General features: G+C 30.7%; 2 protein-coding genes across 3 annotated transcripts; both read left to right on the top strand.

The window, feature by feature from the left end:
* The first annotated feature begins 1676 nt into the window (after nt 1-1676).
* LOC108320923 (histone acetyltransferase MCC1) lies at nt 1677-6798 on the top strand. 2 transcript variants are annotated; one of them, XM_017552523.2, is made up of 7 exons: nt 1677-1957; nt 3719-3942; nt 4022-4166; nt 5533-5632; nt 5709-5937; nt 6033-6083; nt 6400-6538. In XM_017552523.2, exons 2-6 carry the CDS (start codon nt 3836-3838, stop codon nt 6070-6072), a joined length of 621 nt encoding a protein of 206 aa, XP_017408012.1. In that variant the 5' UTR covers nt 1677-1957; nt 3719-3835; the 3' UTR covers nt 6073-6083; nt 6400-6538. The 2 variants fall into 2 exon arrangements, with proteins under 2 accessions (XP_017408012.1, XP_017408011.2); XM_017552522.2 differs by lacking the exon at nt 6033-6083 and having other exon boundaries at nt 1680-1957; nt 6400-6798.
* Nucleotides 6799-10557: 3759 nt separating this feature from the next.
* Nucleotides 10558-24518, top strand: LOC108320882 (stromal processing peptidase, chloroplastic). The gene is made up of 25 exons (XM_052869351.1): nt 10558-10877; nt 10969-11197; nt 11478-11710; nt 12207-12405; nt 14264-14311; nt 14501-14608; nt 14726-14914; nt 15004-15294; nt 16707-16808; nt 17210-17344; nt 17691-17915; nt 18553-18756; nt 19031-19201; nt 19526-19675; nt 19946-20083; nt 20159-20386; nt 20462-20614; nt 20884-21010; nt 21097-21211; nt 22307-22427; nt 22517-22597; nt 22887-22988; nt 23139-23289; nt 23811-23946; nt 24122-24518. Exons 1-24 carry the CDS (start codon nt 10726-10728, stop codon nt 23900-23902), a joined length of 3744 nt encoding a protein of 1247 aa, XP_052725311.1. The 5' UTR covers nt 10558-10725; the 3' UTR covers nt 23903-23946; nt 24122-24518.
* Nucleotides 24519-26473: the final 1955 nt, after the last annotated feature.

Raw genomic sequence — 26473 nt, 5'->3', positions numbered from 1 at the left:
TTTAAAGCTTTGAAAATTAAATTAAAAGGACAAAATTTATAACATAATTATAATATATCACTGAAAACAGTTGTGTGTTTACTATTTTTTATGATAATAAAATTATTATTGTTGTTTTTATTATAATTGTAAAATTAAATATAAATATTTTTATAATTTTACTATATATAGTTCTTGCTTATTTTATTGAAATTTTTTTCACTAAAAATGGTTAAATTTTAAAAAATGGTTAAATAAGAAAAACTTAAAATTATAAAAATCCAACACTTAAACAGTAATATTAATAAAACAATTATTTTAATTTAAAAAACTCTTATTTAGAAGTTAAAATTGAAAAAAAAATGACACTAAAAATAAAAATAATATTGTCATAGACAAGTGTAAATAATTTAACTAATATATGTTACAATTAAAATAATATTACTTTAAAATGTATCATTTACTGCCTTTCCTTTTATTATATGGATTCAATTAATCATTATCTTTTTACTGATTTGGGCAAAATAATGATTTAAATTATAATATAGAAATTTATATTATATAAAATATGCACCATTGTAAAAAAAAATTATACATTATATATTTATAATTATATTGACATATACATTTATCTTACATTATTAATTAAAATATTAAAAATATAATTATTACTATTATTATTATCATTCATGTATTCTTAAAGAGGATTTTAAAACTTATTTTTAAAATTTAGATTATACATGTATTTTGATTAAATAATGCATTGAATCAAATTTTAAAAAATGAATAGTATATGATGTTTGTCATATACTTATATTTGTTATGGAGTTCAACAGTTATGAGCCAAAATTTTCATTAATATAATTGTTTTGTTTTATAAAGGAAAAACAAATATAGAGAAATTTTATTCACAATGAGTTGATTATTGAAATAAAAAATAACAATTTTTAAATATAACATATATAAGTATAGAATTTGCAAAAGATATTCTAAAAACTCAGAATAAATTCTCTCCAAAAAAATGCTCTAAGAAATATTTGAATAAAAAACTAGTGCATGAACAAAATGTTAAATATATGATTTTATTAGTTTTTATTTTTATAAAAAATGTAAAATTAAAAGGTATATATTTCATCCCTAAAGCTTAATCTCCAATAGAAAAAAAACGTGTTTGATTAAATAAACAAAATGCTTCCTAAAATATTACGGAAATGAATGGTATTTATTTATTTTAAAAGGTAATCATTAAGTCATGTAATAGTTATTATATAATTATAAAAGATAACAATCTAACAATAAAAATAATATCAATTGTTAGTAGGGTTGCGGTTTGATAGTTTAAATTTATTTTATGGTTTTCAACTATAGGATATAGGTAAGAATATATATATATATATATATATATATATATATATATATATATATATATATATATATATATATATATATATATATATATATATATATATATATATATATATATATATATATAAATTAATATTAAATATGCAAGCTTATTCTGTGTTATTCTATCCCATTTAGCACAAATTAACATGCCAAGGAAGAATCACAAGATCCTAAAACAAAATCATGAAACAGAATGGAATCAATACTTGAACATACCAAAAACTATATAAATAAAACCAATTAAAACAAAAATCTAAAATTAAAACTAAAATATATATTGAAGAAAGAGAGGAAGGGATAAAGGTTAGAACGGGTTGTTAGATAGATTCATTTCTTTGTTAAGGGTGAAACCAATTCAATTGAGAAACACAAAGTCTTCCGAAACAATGATTGTGTTCTGTCGATGATATGTATATGCCAATTCCAATATTCCATCAAACCTTCACCGAATAAATCTACCCAATTTCTTTTTTTTTTTCCGATTCAAAATCTCCTCTTTGTTGCCTAGATCAATCCGTCTCCTTATCTTTTCTCTCAAACAATTTTAATCTCATGTTCCTCTTCAACTAAGGTGGTTACGATCACTATCCAACTTTTACATTATGAATCTTAGATTGTTTTTCTCTTCCAATTTCTGTGTTGTCTGTGCTGCGAGTTACTGCACTTTGATTGGCTGTGAATCTTTGAATCTTTTGACCTTAGGAAAGAGAGTTGTGAAGGGAAATCATGAACAGGATATTCCTGTATCTCAAAACTGTGTAATTACTGTTATTGGATATGTGGGAAACTTTCAAAAAGTCAATTTTTTCGGTAGATTGTACTTTAAATTGAGTGTTGTCTTTTGAAGGAAGTTGTTTTAGATGAGAGGAATTGGAGGTCAACCCAATTAAGTTGTTTGAGGAATTGAAATAAGTTGAAGGACAAAATCCAGGTTTAGAAGAAGGGCTGAAGAGGGAGATGCTAATTTTAGTTTCTTTTGCATAGAAAGTGTAGATGTATGTCTCTTGCTAGGAGATGGGAAGACATGTTGGATCTTTTCAAGTTCAGTGAATCTAATAATCAATGCTGTACTTGGCTCTTAGTTTCTAACTTAGTGAGAAGAATCAAAATGTGATGATTTCATTCCAATTATGCTAGGAGAGTTTATATATTTTTATTCATCTTGAGTATTTTTTCTGTTAATCTTTCTTCACATGTTTTGTTTTGCTGTAATTCATGAACAATTGGACACTTGCTGTTGCATTGTAAGGCTATATTACTTTGTTATGACTATTTTGTTTGGAGTGCTTGGTTAGTACTGAACATTGAGTCTGAGCTTCTACTTTGGAGCCATTTCTGCCAGACAGGTTTAAAGATTATGGAAAAATATTAGGTAGGAGAAATACTCTTATTTTCAAGGTTTCTTAAGGCCATGCAGCTTATTCTGGGCTAGGATTGTGTATATGGCCTTTTCGTAGTGACAGTAGTTACTTTATGGGATTCGTCTTGTCTGACTTAGACAGTGTTGTTTTGCTGCATTTACTGTCGTATTGCATTTTTCTTTGTTTCCTAGGCGGATTCTCTTTAATGATGTTTCTTTTTCTATTAAAAAAGTAAAAACTTTTGATATCCATTTGGCACAAGAAAATTCAATTGGTTTAGAATCATTATACTAAATTGGGTTGTGCAAAACATAAAATTATAACTTTAAGTCAAATTACAATACCATCTTAAGCCTGTAGTTAGGGTAGTCATGGAAGAACTTACATTGCTGCCTGCAACACTGGTTGGTAGCAAGCCAGTGATTGCAATGACAGTGTGACATTGGTTGACATCAGTTAGATATATTATTTTTATCTTTTTTTTATCTTTTATTTTTAGTTAGTTTGTTATTATTTTTTATTTGTATTTTGGGTTTATGTGTATATTCAATACAAGATTAATTCCGTACATAATTTTTACTATATTCAACATAAGACAAATTTACAGTATATAAGTAGAAGCAAACCTCATTTTATAAGCTGATTTTGTGGGGTTAAGTTAAGTTTGAAGTTTACTTCCTAACAATAACAATGATGACAATATCCTTGACCAGGATGATCAAGTTTAGAGTAGTTATAACAACAATGGTGATGATAAGAATAACAAAATAAAGAGAGAGGTTGTGAAATGTGGAGGTGAACGTCGTAATTAAAACTCTTAGGTCAAATTGTGCCAAATGGACACTTATAGAAAAGGAAAGCTGCATTAACATTTGAGCCAGAATTTTCATACATAAAACAAACAGTTTTACTTTTCATTTCAGTAGTTATAATAGATATGAAATTTTTTGACGCTATTGTTTAATTTACAGTAATAGCAACTATTCAATGGCCCTTTTCATTGTTGCTGTGTAAATGGAAGCAGTTGCTATTGCACGACTTTTCCAAGTATATCAGATATTTGCTGGGGATTAAGTTAAAAAGACTCAATGGTAAACCCGAATGTGTCTAGTCAACCAAAAATATGCTATAGGCCTATTCGACCTTCTGACCTTGACATTTTAGAGCATATCCATGGCAGATTATTTCCTATCAGGTGAGATCGTGTGTTGTTTTGTTAACTCCAACTTGAGATTTAGAAATTGTGTTTACCCAGACATATCTACAATTCTCAGGTACGAATCTACTTTTTTCCATGATGTGGTAAATGGACGTGACATTGTGTCATGGGGAGCTGTTGACAGCAATCGCTCCGATGGTCGAAGTGACGAACTCATTGGATTTGTAACAGCACGGATTGTTCTTGCAAAAGAAAGCGAGGTGACCTCATTTATATACAATTATATGCCTTTTGTCTAATTATTTGAAGCATATTAAGAAAATGTTATCTGTCCAGCATTTCTAAAGCCTGAAATTTGTGCTGAACAGAGAACATGTGTTGCGTTTCTACTACTCTGAATGCATCTTTCGCTTGGAAAGTGGGGTTATTTAATGTTTTGTGATTTATTTATTGGCTATAAGGGGAAATGTTAAGTAGCAAGTTCTTGTTGGAAAGTTTATTTGAAATGTGTTTAATCAATGTTCTTGGCCCAAACATAATGGAAAATTACTCTTCAATAAACCTGTTTAAATGTCTAAATGTACAACCCCATGGACACAACAAGACAAATCTCTTAATATTGGTAGTCTGGTTCAATCAACATTTTGATATGAAGATAACCGAGACAAATTTTTGTGTAGTATGCCTGTATACCTAATCTATGCAGAGTAGGTGCTCTATTTAGCAATCCGAGATGTCCTTGCGTAATTTCTTGAATTATTTCCCACACAATTGGTTCTTTTTGCCGAATTTTACTCTTAGCAATTCCTATGTTGGAAGCAAAATGTTTTCGAATTAGACCACGAATTAGAAATGTCTGGAAAAGTTCTATTGCTATTTTGTCGGGCAATCCACATTTATGTAATGAAAGTGATAGACATACAATAGTGACAGAACGACCAGGATAATCAACTCGTTTCCCAAGTAGGGTCTCGTGAAATCTTCTCTCTTTGCCCTCGATTATATTAGAAAATGATTTGTAAACCTTATTATGACGGTCCCTCATTGGTTGTCCGTGGATTCCATTATTAAGAAGTGTATCCATAGCTGCGTGTACCAATTTCTCATGACATATTACTAATTCTCTTGGACTAGATCTACTTGTTGTTAATAGATCGATAAGAGTATTATTTCGATAGATAACTCTTCTATATAGTTCATTAATATTTGAGCCCATTAATTTGCCCCTAATAATCCGTCCTTGATATCCATTGTCTTCCTATGTGGCTTGACCATTTTATTAGTTTTCTGTTGCTAACATTTTATTAATTGACTTACTAAAACTTAATGTATGATTGAACTGAAGTTTTCATTAAAGTTAAGTTGTGACCCAAATTTTGCTTTTACAAAACTAAGTTTCCTTGCAAAATTGTAATGTGTAAACATACATCGAAAGTAAGAAAAAATGTCACGAAGCTGAGTTTGGAACCCCAAACTGAAACCAAACATAGCCTTAGTTTGCTTGTAATAAACCTGTTCAAACTGTTCCACACGGTATGCCCTACTACTTAAGGCGTAGATGTTTGAAAGCTTAATCTGTTTGCTGATGATTTGTGAATTTTAATTGCATGAATGTTATTTTTGTAGATAGTGGACATGCTTGGATATGACTCAGCTAGATCTGACCAAACTTTAGTCTATGTTCTGACGCTTGGAGTCGTGGAAGCATACAGAAGTTTTGGAATAGGTAAGAGTGTTGCAAATCAAGTTTTTTGAAGTCCTCTATTATGTAATTGGCAGTCTAATTTGTGCTTTACATGCAGCTTCTTCTCTGATTCGGGAGGTCATAAAATATGCTTCAAGTATTCCAACCTGCCGAGCTGTCTACTTGCATGTAATCTCTTACAATAACCCTGCAATCAATTTGTACAAGAAAATGTCTTTCAAATGTGTGAGAAGGTTGCAGGGGTTTTATTTGATCAATGGCCAACATTACGATTCGTTCTTATTCTTGTATTATGTAAATGGGGGTCGGTCTCCTTGCTCACCATTGTAAGTGCAAAATTCCTTTCATTTTTTATCCCTGATTTGTTCAGACTGCTTTTTCATGTAAATGCTTTATACTAATCCTGTTCTACGTAGTGTAGAAAATTTTGCGCTATACTCTTAACTGGGCTGAGTTTCTGAACCTTGATAAGGTTGTTCTTGAACTAATAAGGGTCTTCCTATTCTTTGTTGTTATATACACACGTTTGAACTTGATATGTGAAAAGTATTTCATTTCTTTATTCTAAGTTTGTGTTAGGTGAGATAAAATGTGGAACAATTAAATGCTGCTGTCTTGCTATATTGCAAAAGGATTATTGACTGATTTTCTAAGTTAAACATCAATTTCTTCTTTTACTTTTGGCTGCCTATCTGGCTAACCTTTTTAGTATTTGTTGTGTATTGAGCCACATGCATCCTTTTATCTAAATTATTTGCTAGAATTGTAATTTCAATTTCACATTTCAGAGAGATTCTCACTGCAATAGTAAGCTTCATGAGGAGTGGCTTTAAGTCAGTGGCTGCAAGGCTTTGCAGGAGCGGAAGCAGGAAGATCTCAAGGCGGGCAAAGTGTAAAGAAAGTCATTCTCTTGTGTCAGCAACACCCAACAAAAGAAACGTAGCAGTGGAATGTTCTGGTTATGAGTGTGTTTAATTTTTATAAGTTTTCTGTTTCCTGTATCAATCAACCTCACTATTGTTGATTCCCTCCAGAAAGGTCATATTCGAGCCAAAAAATATTTGTTACCATGATGTCATAATAAACTTCCTCAATCCAGTGAATTCACATATATTGTTAGAAGGTGATAATAACAACATTTAAGTGTATGTGAACAATGCAACTTGTGATTCTGTTGATCATCGTTTGATGCAGTAGTTCTGTAATGGCTAACATAACCATGCAGTAGTTAACAGAGTCTTGGGTCTTAAGCATTAGAAAACACAAACTTTTGAAATATGATTCATGAGCAATAAAATCTTTCATAACAAACATGAAACATAATCCGTAGATCTCTGGTTATCCAGGACTGTTGGTTGTTCTTAACCTGACAGAATGCAGGAGTCAAGATTTTTTATTATTTAAATTTTTTTAAATAATAATTCACATTTCATTTTAACATAATTTATATATATATATATATAATATTATTTTAACTTATTTTTATGATCAAAAGAATAAAATGATATTTCATTTTTTAAATTTAGCAATTACAGTTTTTTAATCTATAAAATTCATAAGTTTATTTACAATTTTTTCATAAATTTTTATTTCAAATCCTTTATTTTTTATCTTTTCTTCAATCCAAACAATCTCACTTTTATTTTTCTTTCCTTTAAAATTCATTCCTTTAAATTTGTCTTAGAATCCTATTATATTTATATATTGTAATCTAATCAAATAAAAAAAAAACATTTTATTGATAAACGTTGTTACTTCAAACACTTGCTATGGATATGAGTTAATGGGAGTTACATTTTTTGTTACTGAAAATCTCTATATAAGACTAATTATGTTTGAGTTAGACTATATAAAACTCTATTATACTAAATTTTTGTAAACTTACTTTTTAATTTTATTTTTTTAAATGTATTTATAAAAAAGTTTATTCATTTATACACACAATTAATTTATTTTGTGATTATTTAATTCATTTAACTATTTTTTTAAATTAGAAACAAATTGAATAAGAATGATAACGTGAATACAAATTGAAATAAAAATGATATCTTTAAATTAGAAACAAATTTTAGAATAAGTGAAAGGTTTAATTAAGTTTTGAGTCGTTTATAAATTTTAATTTTTTAAATAAATTTTTATGATATATTAAGTATTTAATAAAATTACATTTTTAAATGCAAATACAAATCGAAGTTATGAATAATATCATTAAATTATAATCAAAATTTAAAATAAATAAAAGAGTTAATTAAGTTTTGAATTATTGCTACAATTTACATTTTGAATTGAATCGTTTATAATTTTTGTAAGTGCATGTTTAGTTTTGACATTTTAGTGAGTGAAAGAGGAGGACTCAAAAAAAAAAACAAACGGAAAAAGGTTGATTTAATTTTTTTATAATAATAATAATAATAAATAAATAAATATATAATTATTTTTCTGACACAAAAACAAATTAATTGAAACATAATAATTACTTTTGAACGAAAAAAAATCTATTATGTATAGGGATGACAAAAAAATCCGCGTCCGCGGATAAAATCTGCCACGGATAGTTGATACCCGCGGATATTTACTACCCGCAACCCGTGGGTAGCGGATATTTTAATACCCGCTTATAAATGAGTCGGGTATGGGTATTATACTATCCGTATCCGCGGATATCCGCTACCCGCAAAAAATAAAAATAAAAATTTAATTTATATTTTATTAAGTTAAATTTAATTAAAATTAACATTAATTTATATTTTACAAGATTAAATTTAATTAAAATTGAATTTAAATTTAAATTTAATTTAATTTATATTATATTTTATATATATTTTGTAATTCTATTTAAATTATTTTAATAATTTATTAAAATATTTTTTTTAAAATATTTGTGGGTATCCGCGGGTTTTAAAATACCAGTAGATATTTTTTAAGCGAGTATCCGTGCGAGTAGTAAATCGGGTAACGGGTGAATTTTTTTTTGTCAGGTCGGATTGCGGATAGACACTATCCATGTCCAACCCGACCCGTTGCCATCCCTAATTATGTATCTGATATGTTACTAGAGATGTCATTTGAGTCCCTAATCCATGGGTTGACCCTGACCGCTTCTAAAATCAAGCCCCAATTTTCTAGCCCACTTAATAGGGAGCTTTTTAAAAGCCCCAACCCCTAAAGCCCCACATAAAGTGGGTTGGGGTAGGGTTAGGATGAGACTAGCCCCCAAACTAAATTAATTCACTTTGAATGTTTTTTTAGTTATTTTTTTATTTACTTTACAAATTCAATAATTTCCAAATTTTACATGATATTTAATATCTTTTTAATTAAATATAAATGTATAAATATTGATTTTATAAAAAATTATTTAAAATAATTTTTTAATTATAAGTATATTTTAAATATATAATTTTATTATTTTGGAAAGTTAAAAAAGAAAATTTTTATTATTATTTTTATTTAAAAGAAAATGAAAAAAAATTTCAAAAAATAAATTATAAAAGCAACACAGTTGATTTTTCAATAATCGAATTCTGATATTTATATAAATATTTGAAATATTAATTATGGATAGATTTTAAATTCAAATCTACTGATTGGATGAATTTTTAATATCGGTGTAAAATTTTATTTTTTATAATTTGTCATATAAAATTCTTTTGTTGAATGTTTTATATATATATATATATATATATATATATATATATATATATATATATATATATATATATATATATATATATATATATATATATATATATTAAAAAATTAAACCACAAACTTTATGAAGTTTTAAATTAATTTCACGTAATAAAAGAACTAACTTTTTTAGTGAAAATCCTTGTTAGGCAAAATTGTTATAAATATCATATATGTTAGTATACAAGATCTAGATGTAATTCTAGTGATTATAGAATCAGATTTTTTTTTAACCTTTTAGATTAAATTAATATTTTAAAATCAGACTTATCTTTATCGAACAAAGAAAGTTTTTATTGAATTATTTATCATAATTGAGGCTATTGTAATAAAAAATAATTAAATAATAGATACAATATTTTTAAATAAATATGATGTTATAATTAATAACACTAAAACTAAAATTATTATTGTATTTAATTATTAACATATAAAATAAATAAAAGTTATAATAATTATAATAATAAATAAATTACATCAATGTCTCTTAATAAGAAACTAATAAAAAAGACAAATGAATATAATATAAAATATATGAGAATACATAAAAATATATAAATTGATGTAAATGACTAAATTATATGTTTAATAAAAAAAATTCTAAAAGAATTATATAACTTTATAAATAATAAATATTAATTTTATTAAATTTGGAAAATTAAAAAGTTAAAAAGTTATTAAGTCAAAATTTTAACGTTCACACCAATTAAAAGAAAATGTAATTTTGATCACAAATCTTAATAGAATGATATTGATTTAAACTAGTGACAAAATAGATTACCATTTATAAATAAATTCGTTAGTCCATCAAAATTTTACAAACTAAATTAAATTTTTTAACTTTTAAACCTTATGTTAATATATCTGAACCGTCAAATTTACAAACCAAAATTAAGATGAAAAATCTATCAAAACAAAATTTGGAAATTAAGGAATAATTGTATAAAAGCATTATTATTAAACTAATTAATATAGAAATAGTTATGAAGTAAAAAATTAATTTTATTAGCAAAAAAATATAATTACATATGAATCAATTATGGTTATAAGTTATTACTAACAAAGATAAAATGAAAACTGGATAAAAAATAAATATGATCTACGTGTATGATAATATTATAATTTTGTAAAAGGGAAAGCCTATAGGCTGGTCCTGACCTAAAAAGCTTAGCCCAGGCGAAATCTTATTAAAGGGGCTCATTTGACACCTCAATATGATACCTTGTGTTTACACGTGACAATTATAAACTACACAAATGGGAAGGAGATGATGCGGGAAGTGAGAAAAATCTGAAAATCGAGAGGTTCCGTGTACCTCTGTTCCTTGGTGGCGGTGTCTATATAACCACCCTTTTACCCTTTTTCTCCATTTTTTTTTCTTTCTGTTCTGTTCTATTCTGTGAGCCTTAGCTATTGCTCTGGCTATGGCTATGGCTGCTTCAACTTCAACCTCTCTCTCCGTCGTTGGAAGTGGCCTCGCCTTCCCGCACCATCATCTTCACCTTCCCGCAACATCCTCAACTCGTTTTCGCACTCGATTCCGGAACAACACTTTGTTCCTATCGTCTCTCCCAAGGTATCACTCATTCTTTATCTCTTTTTCTTTTGCCGATGCTTCCAATGTCAAATTCCACCTCTACAGTTGCTAATTCGTCTTTCCCTATCAGTGAAAGAAGGAGGCTCAAGGCTCTTTCTGGTGGATCGGGATTGCGACGGAACAAGCCTCGCGACCACGCTTTTGTTGTTGGTGAATCCTCGTTCTTGCTGCCGCAACAAACTTGTGCATCTTGCTGTCTTGCGAGGAAACGCCGTTCCAATCTTGGAACATTTGTGCCTGGAGCTTTTCTTGACAAGTCTTGTTTCCGCCTATCTAACAGTAAACTACATCGTTCTTCTGTGAGTTTTCTGGCTTCGTTTCTACCTGATAATTTAATTTTCAATTTGTGAATGTTTCATTTCACTATTCTCTTTGTGGCTGATAAAAAAAAAACTTTTGCCTTTCTTTTTTGTGGTCTTTGGTTGTTATATTATAACCGAGTCATCTTTGTCTGTGGCTTTCAAGATTTTTAAAAATCTACTTATTATTCCAGTAAGAATTAAACTAGAGGAGTGTCTCTTGTATTATATCTTGGGTCAAATTTATGTTTGTGTTCATGGATTTTCTTCTGTCAAGCAGGTTCAGATTCCGCGTGCAACTGTAGGTCCAGATGAGCCACATGCAGCAAGTAGAACCTGGCCAGATGGTATTGTCGAGAAACAAGATTCAAGTGTACATGATAATGAAAATGAACTAGAGCAGATAGAGGGGTTTCTAAGCTCTGAACTTCCGTCTCACCCGAAGTTGCACCGTGGTCAACTGAAGAATGGGTTACGTTATCTGATCTTGCCAAATAAAGTTCCACCAAAAAGGCAAGTTTATTAATTTTCATGAATTCCTTTCAAAACTAGGACGTCTTTCAATGTAAAAGTGCCGATTTTTCATTCTTGAGTTTGTTTATCAATGATCAATTTCAAGAATGCGATAAAGATATTTTGATATCTCTTATCCACATGCATGACCATTACTTGTTTGAGGCATATTGCTTTGTCTTTTACAACCCCCTGAGGCGCTTCTTCTCAGTGTCTTGTTTCCGTGTCATCAGTATTTCTTTTTGCTGGAATGCTATGTTAGCAGTTCGTATTTTTGAATTGTGAAATATGTTTAATTTAAATTGTGACTGTGAAACATTCTTAGGTGCAATGTGTCAAGTTTGCTATTACATTACTTCTAGACGATTTTTTAATATAACCAATACAGTCAAATATGATATAGTTTTGTGCATTTTCTGTTGAACATTGCTTTGTTGCAGTTTCTCTAGAATCTGCTTGTTGTCAACTGCTTAGTATCAAGTGATTCAATTTTTAGGTTCGAAGCACATTTGGAAGTTCATGCAGGATCAATAGATGAGGAGGAGGATGAGCAAGGAATTGCGCATATGATTGAACACGTTGCTTTCCTAGGAAGTAAAAAACGTGAGAAACTTTTGGGAACAGGAGCGCGTTCAAATGCGTATACTGATTTCCACCATACAGTATTTCACATCCATGCTCCTACGAGCACCAAGGTATGGGCCATTTGAAGTGCAGTTCTTTGTGATGTATTCAATTATTTTTTCTTTGATATATTTCATTAAGGATTTTGGACTTTTATTCAACTTTGTTATGTTACTAATTACTATTTAATCATGCATATGAGAATAGGGTAAATGGTGTTTCTTGTGTACTTGTGTCTAAAGCAATATGTAGAAATTATTGACATTGTAATGGGTATGACCAGTTCATATTTTGAACATAACAATATTTAACTAACAGTATAATTAAGTTGTAAGAAGAAATTGTCATGGAAACTCCCAACTCCTAATCCCAATGTTCTAATGGTATCAAAGTTTTTGACACTTAAAGTTTGTGACAAGTGGAGGTAAATCCTTGTCAATGATGAGCAGTGTTAAATAGTTTTCTTTAAAAGAGATTCAACATGATATTTAGAGTAAAATTCCATTAGGGCACAGGGAAAGCATTGGACTCGATTTCTAGGAAAGAAACATCTCCAGAGAGAGAATGCAATGGAAGAGTGAAGATTATTCTTAATTTAACCTTGCAAAATCTGCTAGAAAAGTGAGAAAAGCTCAAGCTTTATGAGATCTATTTAAGTCATATTTTTAGTAAATGTGGGATTGAATATGACCTTGAGATTGCAATAAAGGCAACACTCAAAGAGTCCACAATTAAGGTGGGCTGGGGTTGAGCAATTACTAAGGCAACTTTCTGACAATCATAAATATAGAAAATTTGACAGTCATATTTTGTACGCTTATTATTTGATAGAATTCTTTTTTGACGCATGTTAACTGTGTACAGTTTATCCATGTGTATCCTGCTATTATTTTAAATCTGTCAATGGTTTAGGCTTTCTTGCCAAATTGTCTTACCCTAAATCTATCCCTTTGATCTTCTTTGACCGTTTTCTTTGATTGTATAACTCATTACAAACCTTTAAAGATTAAAGGAGCTTTGGAATCGTTTTGGGAAGAGATTTTAGGCTAAGTGTGAGTTTAGTGTCTCTTAAACATGTGATACACAAAAAAAAAGAAGAAAAGAAATGAAAAAAACATGGAATATTTTCTGTTATGTTTCTACAGTGACACTCATTGCTTTTGGTTACTGGAGAATTGTATCAATTGTAAAAAAAGAAAAAAAAAATTGACACTCCTTTGAGACTATATCTTACTGAGAAAAAGACACCCTTTTGAGACCAAGTGCAAAAAATTAGGTTACGGGAGAATTGTTGTCAATTAAATAAAAAAAAAGTTAGCAATTTTTTTTAGTAAATTGACACTTCTTTGAGACTATATCTTACTGGAAAAGAGACACTCACCAAGTATGTCAAGTCCAAAGTATTGGAGTGGAAGATCCATACTTAGTTGGCAGGTAAGTGCCTTTAAGGTCAGAAACTTAAAAGAAAATATTCTATAAAGAAAAATAAAGTTACAAAAATTATCTACCTTGTGTCTTGCCTCAAATAATAGATTGCACTCAGGGACCAAAAGTTAATCATTGATTCAAAAACTGTAAAATGTGTCACAATTAAGGTGGGCTGGGGTTGAGCAATTACCAAAGCAACTTTTTGACAATCATAAAGTATAGAAAAATTGACAGTCATACGCTTATTATGTGATAGAATTCTTTGACGCATTTTAACTGTCTACAGTTTATCAGTGTGTATCTTGCTATTATTTTAAATCTGTCAATATCTTGCTTTCTGGGTTCTTTTTCTTTAGTGCTTAATGTAACCACGTCTAGTCATCTAAAGCAATTTGAAATTGAACATGTCTCTCTTGTTTTCAATATATGTATATATGAATGAAATCATATTGAATATTTTAATATTTCATTTTGTTGTTGATCATAAACGTTGTTTGTTAGGATTCTGATGGGGATCTACTTCCATTTGTTCTGGATGCCTTGAATGAGGTATGATTTTGGACTTTGTTTTTTTTCACGGCATTGCCCGTAAAAGCCTCTTCCACATCTCTACACATGCTTATTTTTGCTTTAACATGATATTTCATTTGACCTTGGTCTTATGCTTTGGTTTTGACTCTACTTGTCTGGGCATAATAGTTTAGATTACTCACAGCTAATTGTTGTTGATATATGCAGATAGCTTTCCACCCAAAGTTTCTTGCTTCTCGGATTGAAAAGGAACGACGTGCCATACTATCAGAGCTTCAAATGATGAATACAATAGAGTATCGAGTTGATTGTCAGGTGGGGAACAAAAAATATCTCTAGGATATTCAGGCTATCAACTTTGTGTTTACACATAATGTTGACTCAATTTTATTGTTTCCCATTTTACATTGCTTTTATTTTCTGTAATTGCAGTTGTTACAGCATCTTCATTCTGAAAATAAGTTGAGCAAAAGGTTTCCCATTGGATTAGAAGAACAGATAAAAAAATGGGATGCAGATAAAATAAGGAAGTTTCATGAGCGTTGGTATTTCCCTGCAAATGCTACCTTGTACATTGTGGGGGATATTGATAACATATCAAAGACTGTTTACCAGATTGAAGTATGTCCTACATTTTTATATTCATAAGTTTGGTTATGATCATGGTTATAATATGTAGGAATCTTATTCAATAAGCTGTTGTCACACAGGCAGTTTTTGGACAAACTGGTGTGGACAATGAGAAAGGTTCTGTAGCCACTCCAAGTGCATTTGGTGCAATGGCCAGTTTTCTCGTTCCAAAGCTTTCTGTTGGTTTGGGTGGAAATTCTATTGAAAGATCAGCAATGGATCAATCCAAAATATTCAATAAGGAAAGGCAAGCTGTCCGTCCTCCTGTGAAGCATAATTGGTCACTTCCCGGGAGTGGTGCTGACTTGAAGCCACCACAAATATTTCAGCATGAGTTACTTCAAAATTTTTCAATTAATATGTTCTGCAAGGTATAAAGAGTCGTGTTATCTTATTCCTAACTCAAACTTAGAGTATAGATTTTTGTAGTTGCTTTTGTGTATCAATTATTATCTACATGTGCTTAAACATTTTGGAGCTGATAACAAAGTCAGAGACTTCTTGTGGTGGAGAAATGGTCAATGGAGAATGTTTGGCATAACTCATAAAAGGATTGGAACATATGATTTATTAGTTCATATCAAGGTCTACTGGTCTAATGAACAATTTAAATAAAATATTGTCATATTCATATTGGTCTAGTAGATATTATCTTGGTCTAATGGTAATTAGAATGTACTTTAGTGTTGACCAATAACCTTTAAAGACAAGTTGGAATTGTATCCAAGTTTTGCCTGTCATGCCTCTCCTTATGGCACTAAAACCTTTCTGGCTTTAAGTGTTCTGAAGTATTCTTTAGAATATTTATAGTGGCAAGTTGTTCCATTCTATAGCAGCAATGTGGATAGATCAGCCTCTGGCTGATTCTAAAACTCTTGCAATGTTGCATCATTTTCTGCTTCTAGCAAATCCTTAGTCTGGACAGATATGGGGTCCCTCATTTTTTGGGGAGCTTTTATTATTTTACTATCTCTTCTATTCTTGTATCCTAAGTATTCTACAGATAGAATCCCTTCATCCATAAAAAAAGGTATATCTTAGAATTTGTGTTGAGTTCGACTCAACTCTACAAAAATAGCTTGGAAGGTAAGGATTGTCTGAGGACCAAGATTGATAAGTTCTATTTAAGTTGTATCTTGAGTCAACAAGGCTGACCTTTAGGGAAATTTTAATTAGGTATCTAAACTAAAAGAATGTCAATGATTCCTTGATTTTCTATATTTTGTAATTAAGTTGCTGGAGTTAGTTTACGGTGGCATGGAATTGCTAGAATAATACTTCCTTTGATCCTTTATCAAGATTAATAAATGTTGTTAAATCATATAATTATAATTAACAGTGTCACAAATTTAAATTTTATAGCAAAAGTGCCCCTAGTAGAATTAATCAAAATTTTATAGCTGTGCTTTAGAACAATGTTAATTGTGTGTCTACACAGTGACTTTTGATTATTGTTGAAGAATGTCTGTCAAGGTAGGGTGGGTTAATTTTGTTTTCAATTTTTTTGAAGCATTTATATTTATGCTTATAGTATAAATTATTTATCTTGTATCCATAACCATTGGTATATTGACCCTCTTGCTTTGTTATTTTTGGGGTTGGCACTAGTGTTTTATTGATATACTTTTAGATATTAAATTTCCCAAGTGATCCTACTTTTTCTTCTTCCGTACCTTTTTCTTTACATATTCCTTTTTTTTAGTGTTTTATTGATATACTTTTAGATATTAAAAAATTTATGTTTCTTCTCTTTATTAATTATGTTGTTTTATATCTTTTGCAGATACCAGTGAACAAGGTTCAAACATATAGAGATTTGCGCCAGGTCTTGATGAAAAGAATATTCTTGTCTGCTCTTCATTTTCGAATTAATACGAGATATAAGGTGAGATGAAATTCTTTGTATCTTCAGCAGTTTGCTTTCCTGGTCGCATCCTTTTTATGTGGCTACTGTAGGAATTAATTGACATTTATTGATTGATTTTATTGTTTTCATTGTTTCATACAGATATCTGAAAATACGAAACAAAGTGAAAATTTTATGAAAACAATAAATGAAAACGGAAAATTTTTCTCTTGAAAAGCTTGTCCTAAAGTTTTCAGCAATTTATACCCAATTTTCTATGAAGTTTGTCCAAGTTATTGACAGAGATAATAAGTGACTCTATTCTGTGGATTTCAGTTTCTTAATCGTAATACTCAAATTTCCCTATACAAATCACTTTTCACTAGTTCATTATCCATCCCTTAGCATTTAAATGTTTACTAATGCATGGGATTTTACAGAGTTCGAATCCACCATTCACTTCAGTTGAATTGGATCACAGTGATTCTGGAAGAGAAGGATGCACTGTAACCACTCTAACCATAACCGCAGAACCAAAGAATTGGCATAATGCAATTAGAGTTGCTGTTCAAGAGGTTTGTTTCTTTTGTTCTGCTTTGATTGTCTGTGTTTAAAATAGAGCTGTTTCGTATTTTTCTTTCCATTGGTTGTTCCAGTTTTTGCTATTTTTAGATCCATGTCCAACTGCTGGTTTTCAGTCCTTTGTTTAGCATAAAAAGATATAAAATGTCTCAACTTTAGGGCAATAAATTCACATGAAGTTTATGAATTTTTTAACTCTTACAAATGCTCCTAGAATCTTTTTAGGTCTTGTGCTGCATAGAGAAAACCGTATTGTTTAAGGTTTGAAATAACTTGAATGATAGACTACCTTAATTCTTTCTACAGAAAGTGTCTCTAATGTCAATTTGTGTGATATAGGTTCGGAGACTTAAAGAGTTCGGGGTTACCCAGGGTGAATTAACTCGTTATTTAGATGCCCTTCTGAAAGATAGCGAACACCTAGCAGCCATGATTGACAATGTATCTTCTGTTGATAACTTGGATTTTATCATGGAAAGTGATGCTCTTGGACATAAAGTTATGGATCAGAGACAAGGGCATGAAAGTTTACTTGCTGTTGCTGGAACAGTTACCCTCGAGGAGGTAATTTTGTTGATACCCATTGGACCTTGTGCAAAATGTTAAATTACCTTTAACTCCTCTCTTTTTTCTGTTCTTGACTCTTTTATTATGACAACTCAAGTAAAACTGTAGAAGTGTCAGGCATGAGCTGATTCAAAGGTCTTGTGCAGATAACTCTTTGCTACCTTTTAATATTTTAGTGCAATTTTTTTTATCCTGATAAGAAAATTATTTATTTTTCCTTTTGCTTAGTTATTTTTTGCATCCATGTTAGAGATGAGGTTTTAGTTTTTCTTATTCTATCTTAGATTGTTTTCTTGTAGCTCATTATTGTCCTAGTTAAAGAAAATACTTGGAACACTTTAACATCAATGGCAACTGTACTGATTTTACTTTTAAGAAATTTTAAGTTAAACAGTATATTTCCATGACAATTTCATATTTATGTTACTTGTTTTGTTTTGTTCTTATGTTGTGTCTTTCTCTCTCTCTCTCTCTCTTTTTTTTTTTTTTTAAATTTAAACATAATGTATTACATATTGTATTTTATTTTAAATTTAATATGTTTAAAAGTTATCTTAGAAAATTTTGTTGTAACTCAAAATCTTAGCTGGTACTTTCTAATATAGTTATTTACTTAAAATATCTTATGATTCAGGTCAATTCAGTTGGTGCCAAGGTGTTAGAATTTATAGCTGATTTTGCAAAGCCTACTGCACCGCTTCCTGCTGCAATTGTTGCTTGTGTTCCAAAAAACGTTCACATTGAGGGAGCTGGTGAAACAGAATTCAAGATATCATCCACTGAGATTACGGATGCTATCAAAGCTGGACTGGATGAACCTATTCAGCCAGAGCCTGAGGTATCTTCCTTCAGATTAATTCCTTGTTAGTTGATCCTATTTTGCTTTGGAAGAATTGATTTTCATCTGACTACTGATGATTTGTTTTTGCATTTGATATATCGTTATATTCTTCATGTGCTATGATATGACTCCACCACTGATTCAAATTTAGTTCGTTTTTTATCATTGGTGAATTCTATTAATGAGAGCCAATTCTTATGAGTTGGGTGTCTTGTCTATATATACATAATTGCTGTTCAGCTAATTAACTTTCCCGTATGTATGTGTATAGCTTGAGGTGCCAAAAGAGCTTATACAATCATCTAACCTAGAAGAACTGAAAAAGCTGCGCAAGCCGACTTTTGTTCCTATAAATCCTGAAACAGATGCTACAAAGCTTCTTGATGAGGAAACTGGGATCACCCAGCGCCGTCTTTCAAATGGAATTCCTGTTAATTATAAGGTATTTGATGTCAGTTTATATTGGGATTCCCATGAAACTAGCACCTTATTTTCCTTTGCCATGTCATTGTGCTCAGCATTGTATATTTAAAATTGGTGACTCAGTCTACATGCATTTCTTAAGTCCATTCTACTCTGTTACTGCTTTGTTTTATTCTATTCTGCAATAATGGATTGTACCATTTTTGATAGAGCAAGGAGACATAATTTGTCAAAAATTTAATTTTCAGTTTCTATTATGTTTCCACCATGCCATGCAATTTCTAGCTGATTCCACAAATGCAATCAGTTTATTGAACTTATTAATGCATTTTATGGATGACAGATATCAAAAACTGAAACACAAAGTGGTGTGATGAGGCTGATTGTTGGTGGCGGACGAGCAGCTGAGAGTTCCGATGCAAGAGGATCTGTAATTGTTGGTGTGAGGACACTTAGTGAGGGGGGTCGTGTTGGTAACTTCTCAAGGGAACAGGTAACTATCTTTTCTTTACTAACGGATGTTTCCAAACGTCAATGTTATGTTTCTATTTTCCAATTGCGTTGCATTGTTCTGGTGGCTTACTTGTGTAAGTCATGTCAGGAGAACTCTGCACAGTTTTTAATTTCACCACTATAAATCTATTATTTGGACTACTCATGGATATGAATGTGACCTACACTACACAGATAATTTCAGTATCCAAGAACTTATCTTATCTCACTTCTATTTAATGAATGTCCTGTATTTTATGCGTAAAACCAGGTGGAACTTTTCTGTGTAAATCACCTGATAAATTGCTCCTTGGAATCTACGGAGGAATTCATTTCAATGGAGTTTCGTTTTACTTTAAGAGACAATGGGATGCGTGCAGCCTTTCAATTGCTTCACATGGTGCTTGAGGTAAACATCTTTCCATCTTGGTTGTATAATTGCATTTATGTACTCAATTACATATTTGCTCTGTTGCTTATGCAGCATAGTGTCTGGGTTGATGATGCTTTTGATAGAGCAAGGCAATTGTATCTGTCATATTACCGATCCATCCCCAAGAGCTTGGAACGCTCAACTGCCCACAAACTCATGGTAGCAATGTTGGATGGAGATGAGAGGTTTATTGAGCCAACACCAAAATCACTGGAGAATTTAACCCTGCAATCTGTTAAGGATGCAGTGATGAATCAATTTGTTGGCAACAACATGGAGGTTATCATTAATTTATTAAATTCATAGTTCTCTTACAATTACATTCAGACACTAAAATGTTCTTTTTTTCTTTAGGTATGCATTGTAGGAGACTTCACGGAGGAGGACATTGAATCTTGCATTCTTGATTACCTGGGCACGGCACAGGCCACAAGAAACCATGAAAGAGAGCAAGAATTCAACCCACCCCTATTTAGATTATCTCCATCGGAGTTGCAGTTTCAAGAAGTGAGAAGCTAAGCATTTATTACCTTTTTTTATATGTTGTTTTGTGACAAGTTAACGTTATATTATTTGTTGTATGTTTGGACAAACTTCTCCATAAGGACTTGTAGGTGAGAAATATGAAGAAAAAAATAAAATTGACTTCTCCTTAGGTTTAAATTAACTCATACACTTATTTGCACGGTCAAATTTAGTGTTTATACTTTTTGAATTGGTGTTAATACAACAATGAACTAGGCTTTTGACATGGTTATTCACTTTTGCCTTTGCAGGTATTTTTAAAGGACACAGATGAGAGGGCATGTGCTTATATAGCTGGACCAGCCCCAAACCGTTGGGGTTATACTGTCAATGGAAAGTACTTGCTAGAGTCAATTAATAATGCTTCAATAACCAATGGTGAACTTCGTTGACTTTTTTTCTTGTGTCATAATATTTAAAAAGTTATGTTTTCAGTTGTTAAAGGCTTGAAATGGCTTGTGCAGGTGATCAGTCAAATTCTGATGCCCAACCGATACAAGGTTTGCAAAAGAGCCTACGTGGTCATCCTCTTTTCTTTGGTATAACTATGGGACTGCTTTCTGAGATTATAAATTCTAGGTATCTCTTTCTACTCTATGCTCACCTGTATTTGGCTTTTTGAAGAAAGTTAGCAAGCACAAATCCTCTATAGAATGGTGTGTTAGACACGCCTTGGACATGTGTTGGACACCCTTCCACTTTGTCACAATTATAAAATAATATTTTTCTGACTTGGATGTCTCTTCAACCCGGCTTGGCACATCTTTGGCATGGCTTGGATACGAGCCAAGAGTGGAACTCTTGATTTCATTTCTTAGACACTTACATTAATATTTTTTAAAAGGTCAACTTTTAAATATTGTGATACTCACCAGTTTTTTGGGCTCATTTTCAAAGAACTTAATTAGATGTTAAGGTTGAGAAAAATTACTAGATGGTTTAACTTTTTAAGAGATCTTGGGATATTCTTTTCGTTTAGACTGCATTGTGAAATTATCTCAGTATTCTATTTGTTGGAGTCATTATTATATGAAATTGTAAAGCAACAATTTTGTTTTTAAAATGAGTTATATAAATCTTAGTTAACAATTTAATTTTGTCTTTTGATTTTATATTCTCTCTCTATAAATAAGAATACTTATCTTGACCTTTTCAACTAACATTCTTCAATGAGATTATTTTTATAATTTTTTTCTTTAGCCAGAGCGATTTTAGGGCTTTTCTTAACTAATATCTTCAGTATCATTATCTATATTTAATTTAGATTTCAATATTTTTTAAAACTAATTATCAACAATTAAAAAATACTCCTGTATAATTATTTATATTAATATAATATATAATTTATATGTTCAAAAGTATTTTTTAAAATTTAATTTAAATGTTCAAAATTATTTTTTTATTTTATTTTATGCTTTTGGTAAGAAGTGTAGAAAGGAGTAATGTAACTATTTCAAGAGTAACTTTAAAAGCCATACTCCTTATCCTTAGGCTTGATTTTTCTCTTAAATTAACTCTTAAACTTATTCTTGAAGTGACTGTTTGGACTTAGACAAGGCCAAAATGCTATTTTGGGCTGGAATATTGTAATATCTATGAGTAAATGCATACTAAATACAGATTGTTATTTTCAAATTTTTTGGTCAAAAATCTGATTACATTTTTCCTCTACAGGCTCTTCACCACTGTCAGAGATTCTCTGGGGTTGACGTATGATGTGTCATTTGAATTAAACTTGTTTGACAGGCTTAAATTAGGATGGTATGTGATCTCTGTCACATCAACTCCAAGCAAGGTGTGAGCTCCATTCTTGTAATATATTCAATCTAATTTTTGCTGCCAGTTTCCTTCTGTTCAAAAGTTTTACGTCAAATTGATTTGCAGGTCCACAAAGCTGTTGATGCATGCAAGAATGTTCTTAGAGGTTTACATAGTAACAAAATTACCGAGAGGGAATTGGACAGGGTTAGTTATTGAAATGCTGGATTTGTTGTGCATTAAAATTTAGTGGAAGCACTTTTAGACACAAGTTTTTCTGCTAAATGTATCAGTGTTCGAATTCGATTAGTCTCATATGAACTGATTCTTGAGCTTTGTATTGTGTTTCTCCGTGATGGTTTCTTAATGAAGGGCAAATACTGGTTAAAATGCACGTGATGCCTTCATTTAATTTCCAAATATGGTTTAACTTTTTCATGCTATTTGCTATGCATTTTGAATTTGAGAATTCCTTTGGTGCTTTTTTCTAATGTAGGCTAAACGAACCCTTCTTATGAGACATGAAGCTGAGATCAAGTCAAATGCCTACTGGTTAGGGTTATTAGCTCATTTACAAGCTTCTTCTGTTCCAAAGAAGGTGAGATATAAATATCTGAATCTTCAAGTGAGATATTGGATTTTTACTTTGATGCAAAACAAAACAAGGTTTAAGGTTTTTAGTCTTGCCAACATTTTATAATTTTTTATTCTTGTTTCTAAATTATGCTAATATCGATTGTGGATCCAGGACATATCATGTATCAAGGACCTAACATTTCTATATGAAGTTGCTACTATTGAGGATATATATCTTGCATATGAACAGTTGAAAGTGGATGAGAATTCTCTATATTCATGCATTGGAATTGCTGGAGCTCAGGATGCGCAAGATGTAGCAGGTGTAGTAATGTTCCTAATGTCTAATATTGAATCTTGCTTTGTTTTTTTTTTCCAACTTAAGTCCGGATTTCATCTCTCATCTTTTCCAAATTTGAGCAGTATTTTTTGTCAAATTTTTCACTTCCTAGGTTTGACTAAGTATAAAAATTTTATTCCCGAAAGAACATTTCAATCCTTTAAACATAGAAATGAGAAATGATATCCCAATTCCAAATCCAGCCCTAAGTTCTGATAATAGACATATGAACACATCTTGCACTTGAAAAATTTGAACTTCAAGATCCCTCTAAAAATGTTCCATAGGTAACAAACAGCTCTTCTCTTCAGAAGTGCAGCGATGTGTCTATAGTAAACCAGTTTACTTTATCTAGGCTTGTGTGGGTTGGCTAAATGTGGAGTGTATATAAGTAAGTAGAAAACACCATTTTACCACATAATTTTGGAAGAAAAATATTTGTCTCATTTTGGAGTGCTAGTATATAATAATGGTTACTGACGTAATTTTACTATCTTTTTGCAGCTCCTTTAGAAGAGGTAGTAGCGGATGATGTCTATCCCGGTATTATTCCAGTGGGAAGAGGTTTATCTACAATGACAAGACCAACTACTTAATATTTTTGAACTATGTTTTGGCCTGCTCGCTTTAAGATCTACAGGTTAGCATTTTTTGGCTATTCTTTTTTTTTTTTGAAGTAGATCAGACAGTTTGTTTCCTTTTGTATAGGTTGTTTTGGGATGATGAGGGTTACAAAAAAGGTTGTCCAATGGTTTTTGTTTCCTTTCTTGCAAATTGTTTGATAGTGAGGTTTTTATTATTTGTCTCTCAAACAGGACTCGAGAGTTGATTAAAAGTTGTGGTTGGAAGGATCACAAGAAGCAGCTGCTGCAGCTGCTGCTGCTGCATCATCTATTATTGAAACAAGTCGATACAAGAAGCGATTTTGGACTTGCATTGCATGTTATTGATTTCCTTGCTTTTTATGTTGGGTTGACTATTAATAAAAGGCAATACTTTTGTAGGATTAGAATAAAGAAAATATAGAATCCAGCACTAAGATGTATAGCTGCCATTTTTTTGTCTGTCGGCCATAAATTTTGCTGGGAGAACGCCGACCGTATCTTAGCGTAGGAAACTAATTTCTTATTTGAATTGTAAATCACTGTTTCCGCGCTTGTAAACTACTATCTCTCTTTTCCTAAACTCAATGCTAACCTCATTTTATATCTATTTGATATATACAATCTAAAACGAGATTAAATAAGAAAAAATATTAAATATGTAGTCATAATCCTACTCTCGTAGGAAAATTTTCACAATGCTTGTTATTTCATTATGGATGTTTTATATAAATGCATACATTTTCTAAAGTCTTGCATATTATTTCTTTTGACATTCCTCCCTAAGTTTATTTCAGCAGTCGTAGTAAAAGGTAATTTCCCTCTGTTATAGACTTTTAAAGTATACAACTAAACTATTTTCTACAATCCTCATCTCTTTTAAATTATACACAATAAAAAATTCTACAAGCTTTATTATTTAGTTTATGAAGTTATGATTTTTTATTTTATAAAACTGATACCTAACATGAATTTCATAAGCTAATTCATAGGTTTTATAATTGAAAAAACTATCATTCAAATATCTCTCTTAATCTTATATATAAAAATCAAGAGAAATGGAAGTGTAGAATTGGTGTCTATATGTAAGGTGCGTTAGCTGAAAGTGGATTACATCTGGCTCTACTGCATTTTAATTCTATAAGCTAATCAATCTCTCAAATATAATTTGCATCTGCAAATTTTCATTTTAAAAAGAAGCTCCACAAAATAAATATAAAATATGTTAGTATGGTAGTTCTTTGCACGTCAAGACATTATTAAAATATTTATGAAATTAATTCAAAGTCGTCTTGCATCGTCTTCTCAACTAACCTTTGGTAAATGTTGTAATTACGTGAATCTTTCCATTTACCAACTCCTTTGATAATAATTAATGGTTGTGATGGTTTGGACTTGTGTACCACATTTTTAACTTTGAAGTTGAACAACTTTTAGTTTCAGAACAACGACCAATCCCTTTCACTTATCCAATTAATATAAGTATTTTAGTTTAACGACATTAGTCTTTTTGTGGCAAACATGTACCAAGTGAGCAAGTAAACATGGTTTATGTTAAACGGTCTAATTATTTTTATCTAGTAAAAGAAATCAAGTTTCATAAGTAATAGTAGATTTCGTTATTGTTCTTTACGACATATTCCGTTTACACGAAATCTTTAGCAGATTGAGGTGTCATGTGTTAATTAGTTAGATAAGATGAAATATATTAATTTAGTAACATATAAAATGCTATATGTATATATATAGTGGCTTGTAAATGTGGATAATGAGGTAATGTTGTCTACTATCCCTTTAACCCCCCAATTTGACTATTGTGTCCAATGACAGTGACTTGGTTTTGCTGCAAAACACCCCTTAATGTCTCTAGAAGGAACAACATACGCACTACACTTTTAAATAGCTAAGCCAAAGTCATCTATCAAACTTTTGTCTTTTTGCTTCAAACTCATTGAAAACCATGCTATACCTATCATTTTATTTTCCTACAACTCATCTTCTGATAAAGTTTAATGCTTGATATGATCACACAAACACTGATAGACATTTTCAATATTGATACATACTATGTGCTCTCTTTCTGATTCTTTCTCTTTACAAAGCTTAAAAGTTTTCACATATCAGTCAGTAAGAAAATTACGTTAATTTCTTCTAAAAGGACAATGGGTCCATTCAAGATAAAGGGAATTTCTCTCTTGTGCTTGTGTTGAATAAAAGCTTATGACAGATGGCTTATACATAAGGCATGATGAAATTGACTAAGTTACCTTCCGGATTTTCCATGAAATATATAGTATAGTATATTAGAGTAGAGAGAGTAGTTTTACTGTGAAATCCATTCCCATTTCTTTTCTTTGGTATAAATGTTGCATTCTGTTTGGATGCTTATCTATGTCTACAATTCCTTCTGTATGACTCTGTTGCTGTGGAGACACTGGAAATTAGTTGAGGATTCCCTTACTTTTGAGTGTTTAATTTAATAAATCTAAAGAAAATGGTGCAAAAGCTTTCTGTCAACGCCATTAGGGTTTTGATACTGAGAAGAAGAAATAGAAAATAACGGAT

This window comes from Vigna angularis, chromosome 10 (assembly GCF_016808095.1).
Source record: "Vigna angularis cultivar LongXiaoDou No.4 chromosome 10, ASM1680809v1, whole genome shotgun sequence".
Lineage (NCBI taxonomy): Eukaryota > Viridiplantae > Streptophyta > Magnoliopsida > Fabales > Fabaceae > Vigna > Vigna angularis.
The sequence above is the reverse complement of the archived record's forward strand: the minus strand, read 5'-3'. Positions and strand labels throughout refer to the sequence as shown.

Bases quoted from the DNA above. Each gene is read 5' to 3' on its own strand.
- LOC108320923 (XM_017552522.2), top strand. From the start codon at position 3,836: ATGGTAAACCCGAATGTGTCTAGTCAACCAAAAATATGCTATAGGCCT. The intron at 3,943-4,021 runs GTGAGATCGTGT...TACAATTCTCAG, and splicing joins GGCAGATTATTTCCTATCAG to GTACGAATCTACTTTTTTCC. The intron at 5,938-6,399 runs GTAAGTGCAAAA...TTCACATTTCAG, and splicing joins CGGTCTCCTTGCTCACCATT to AGAGATTCTCACTGCAATAG.
- LOC108320882 (XM_052869351.1), top strand. From the start codon at position 10,726: ATGGCTATGGCTGCTTCAACTTCAACCTCTCTCTCCGTCGTTGGAAGT. The intron at 14,609-14,725 runs GTGGGGAACAAA...CTGTAATTGCAG, and splicing joins AGTATCGAGTTGATTGTCAG to TTGTTACAGCATCTTCATTC. The intron at 22,428-22,516 runs GTGTGAGCTCCA...ATTGATTTGCAG, and splicing joins TCACATCAACTCCAAGCAAG to GTCCACAAAGCTGTTGATGC.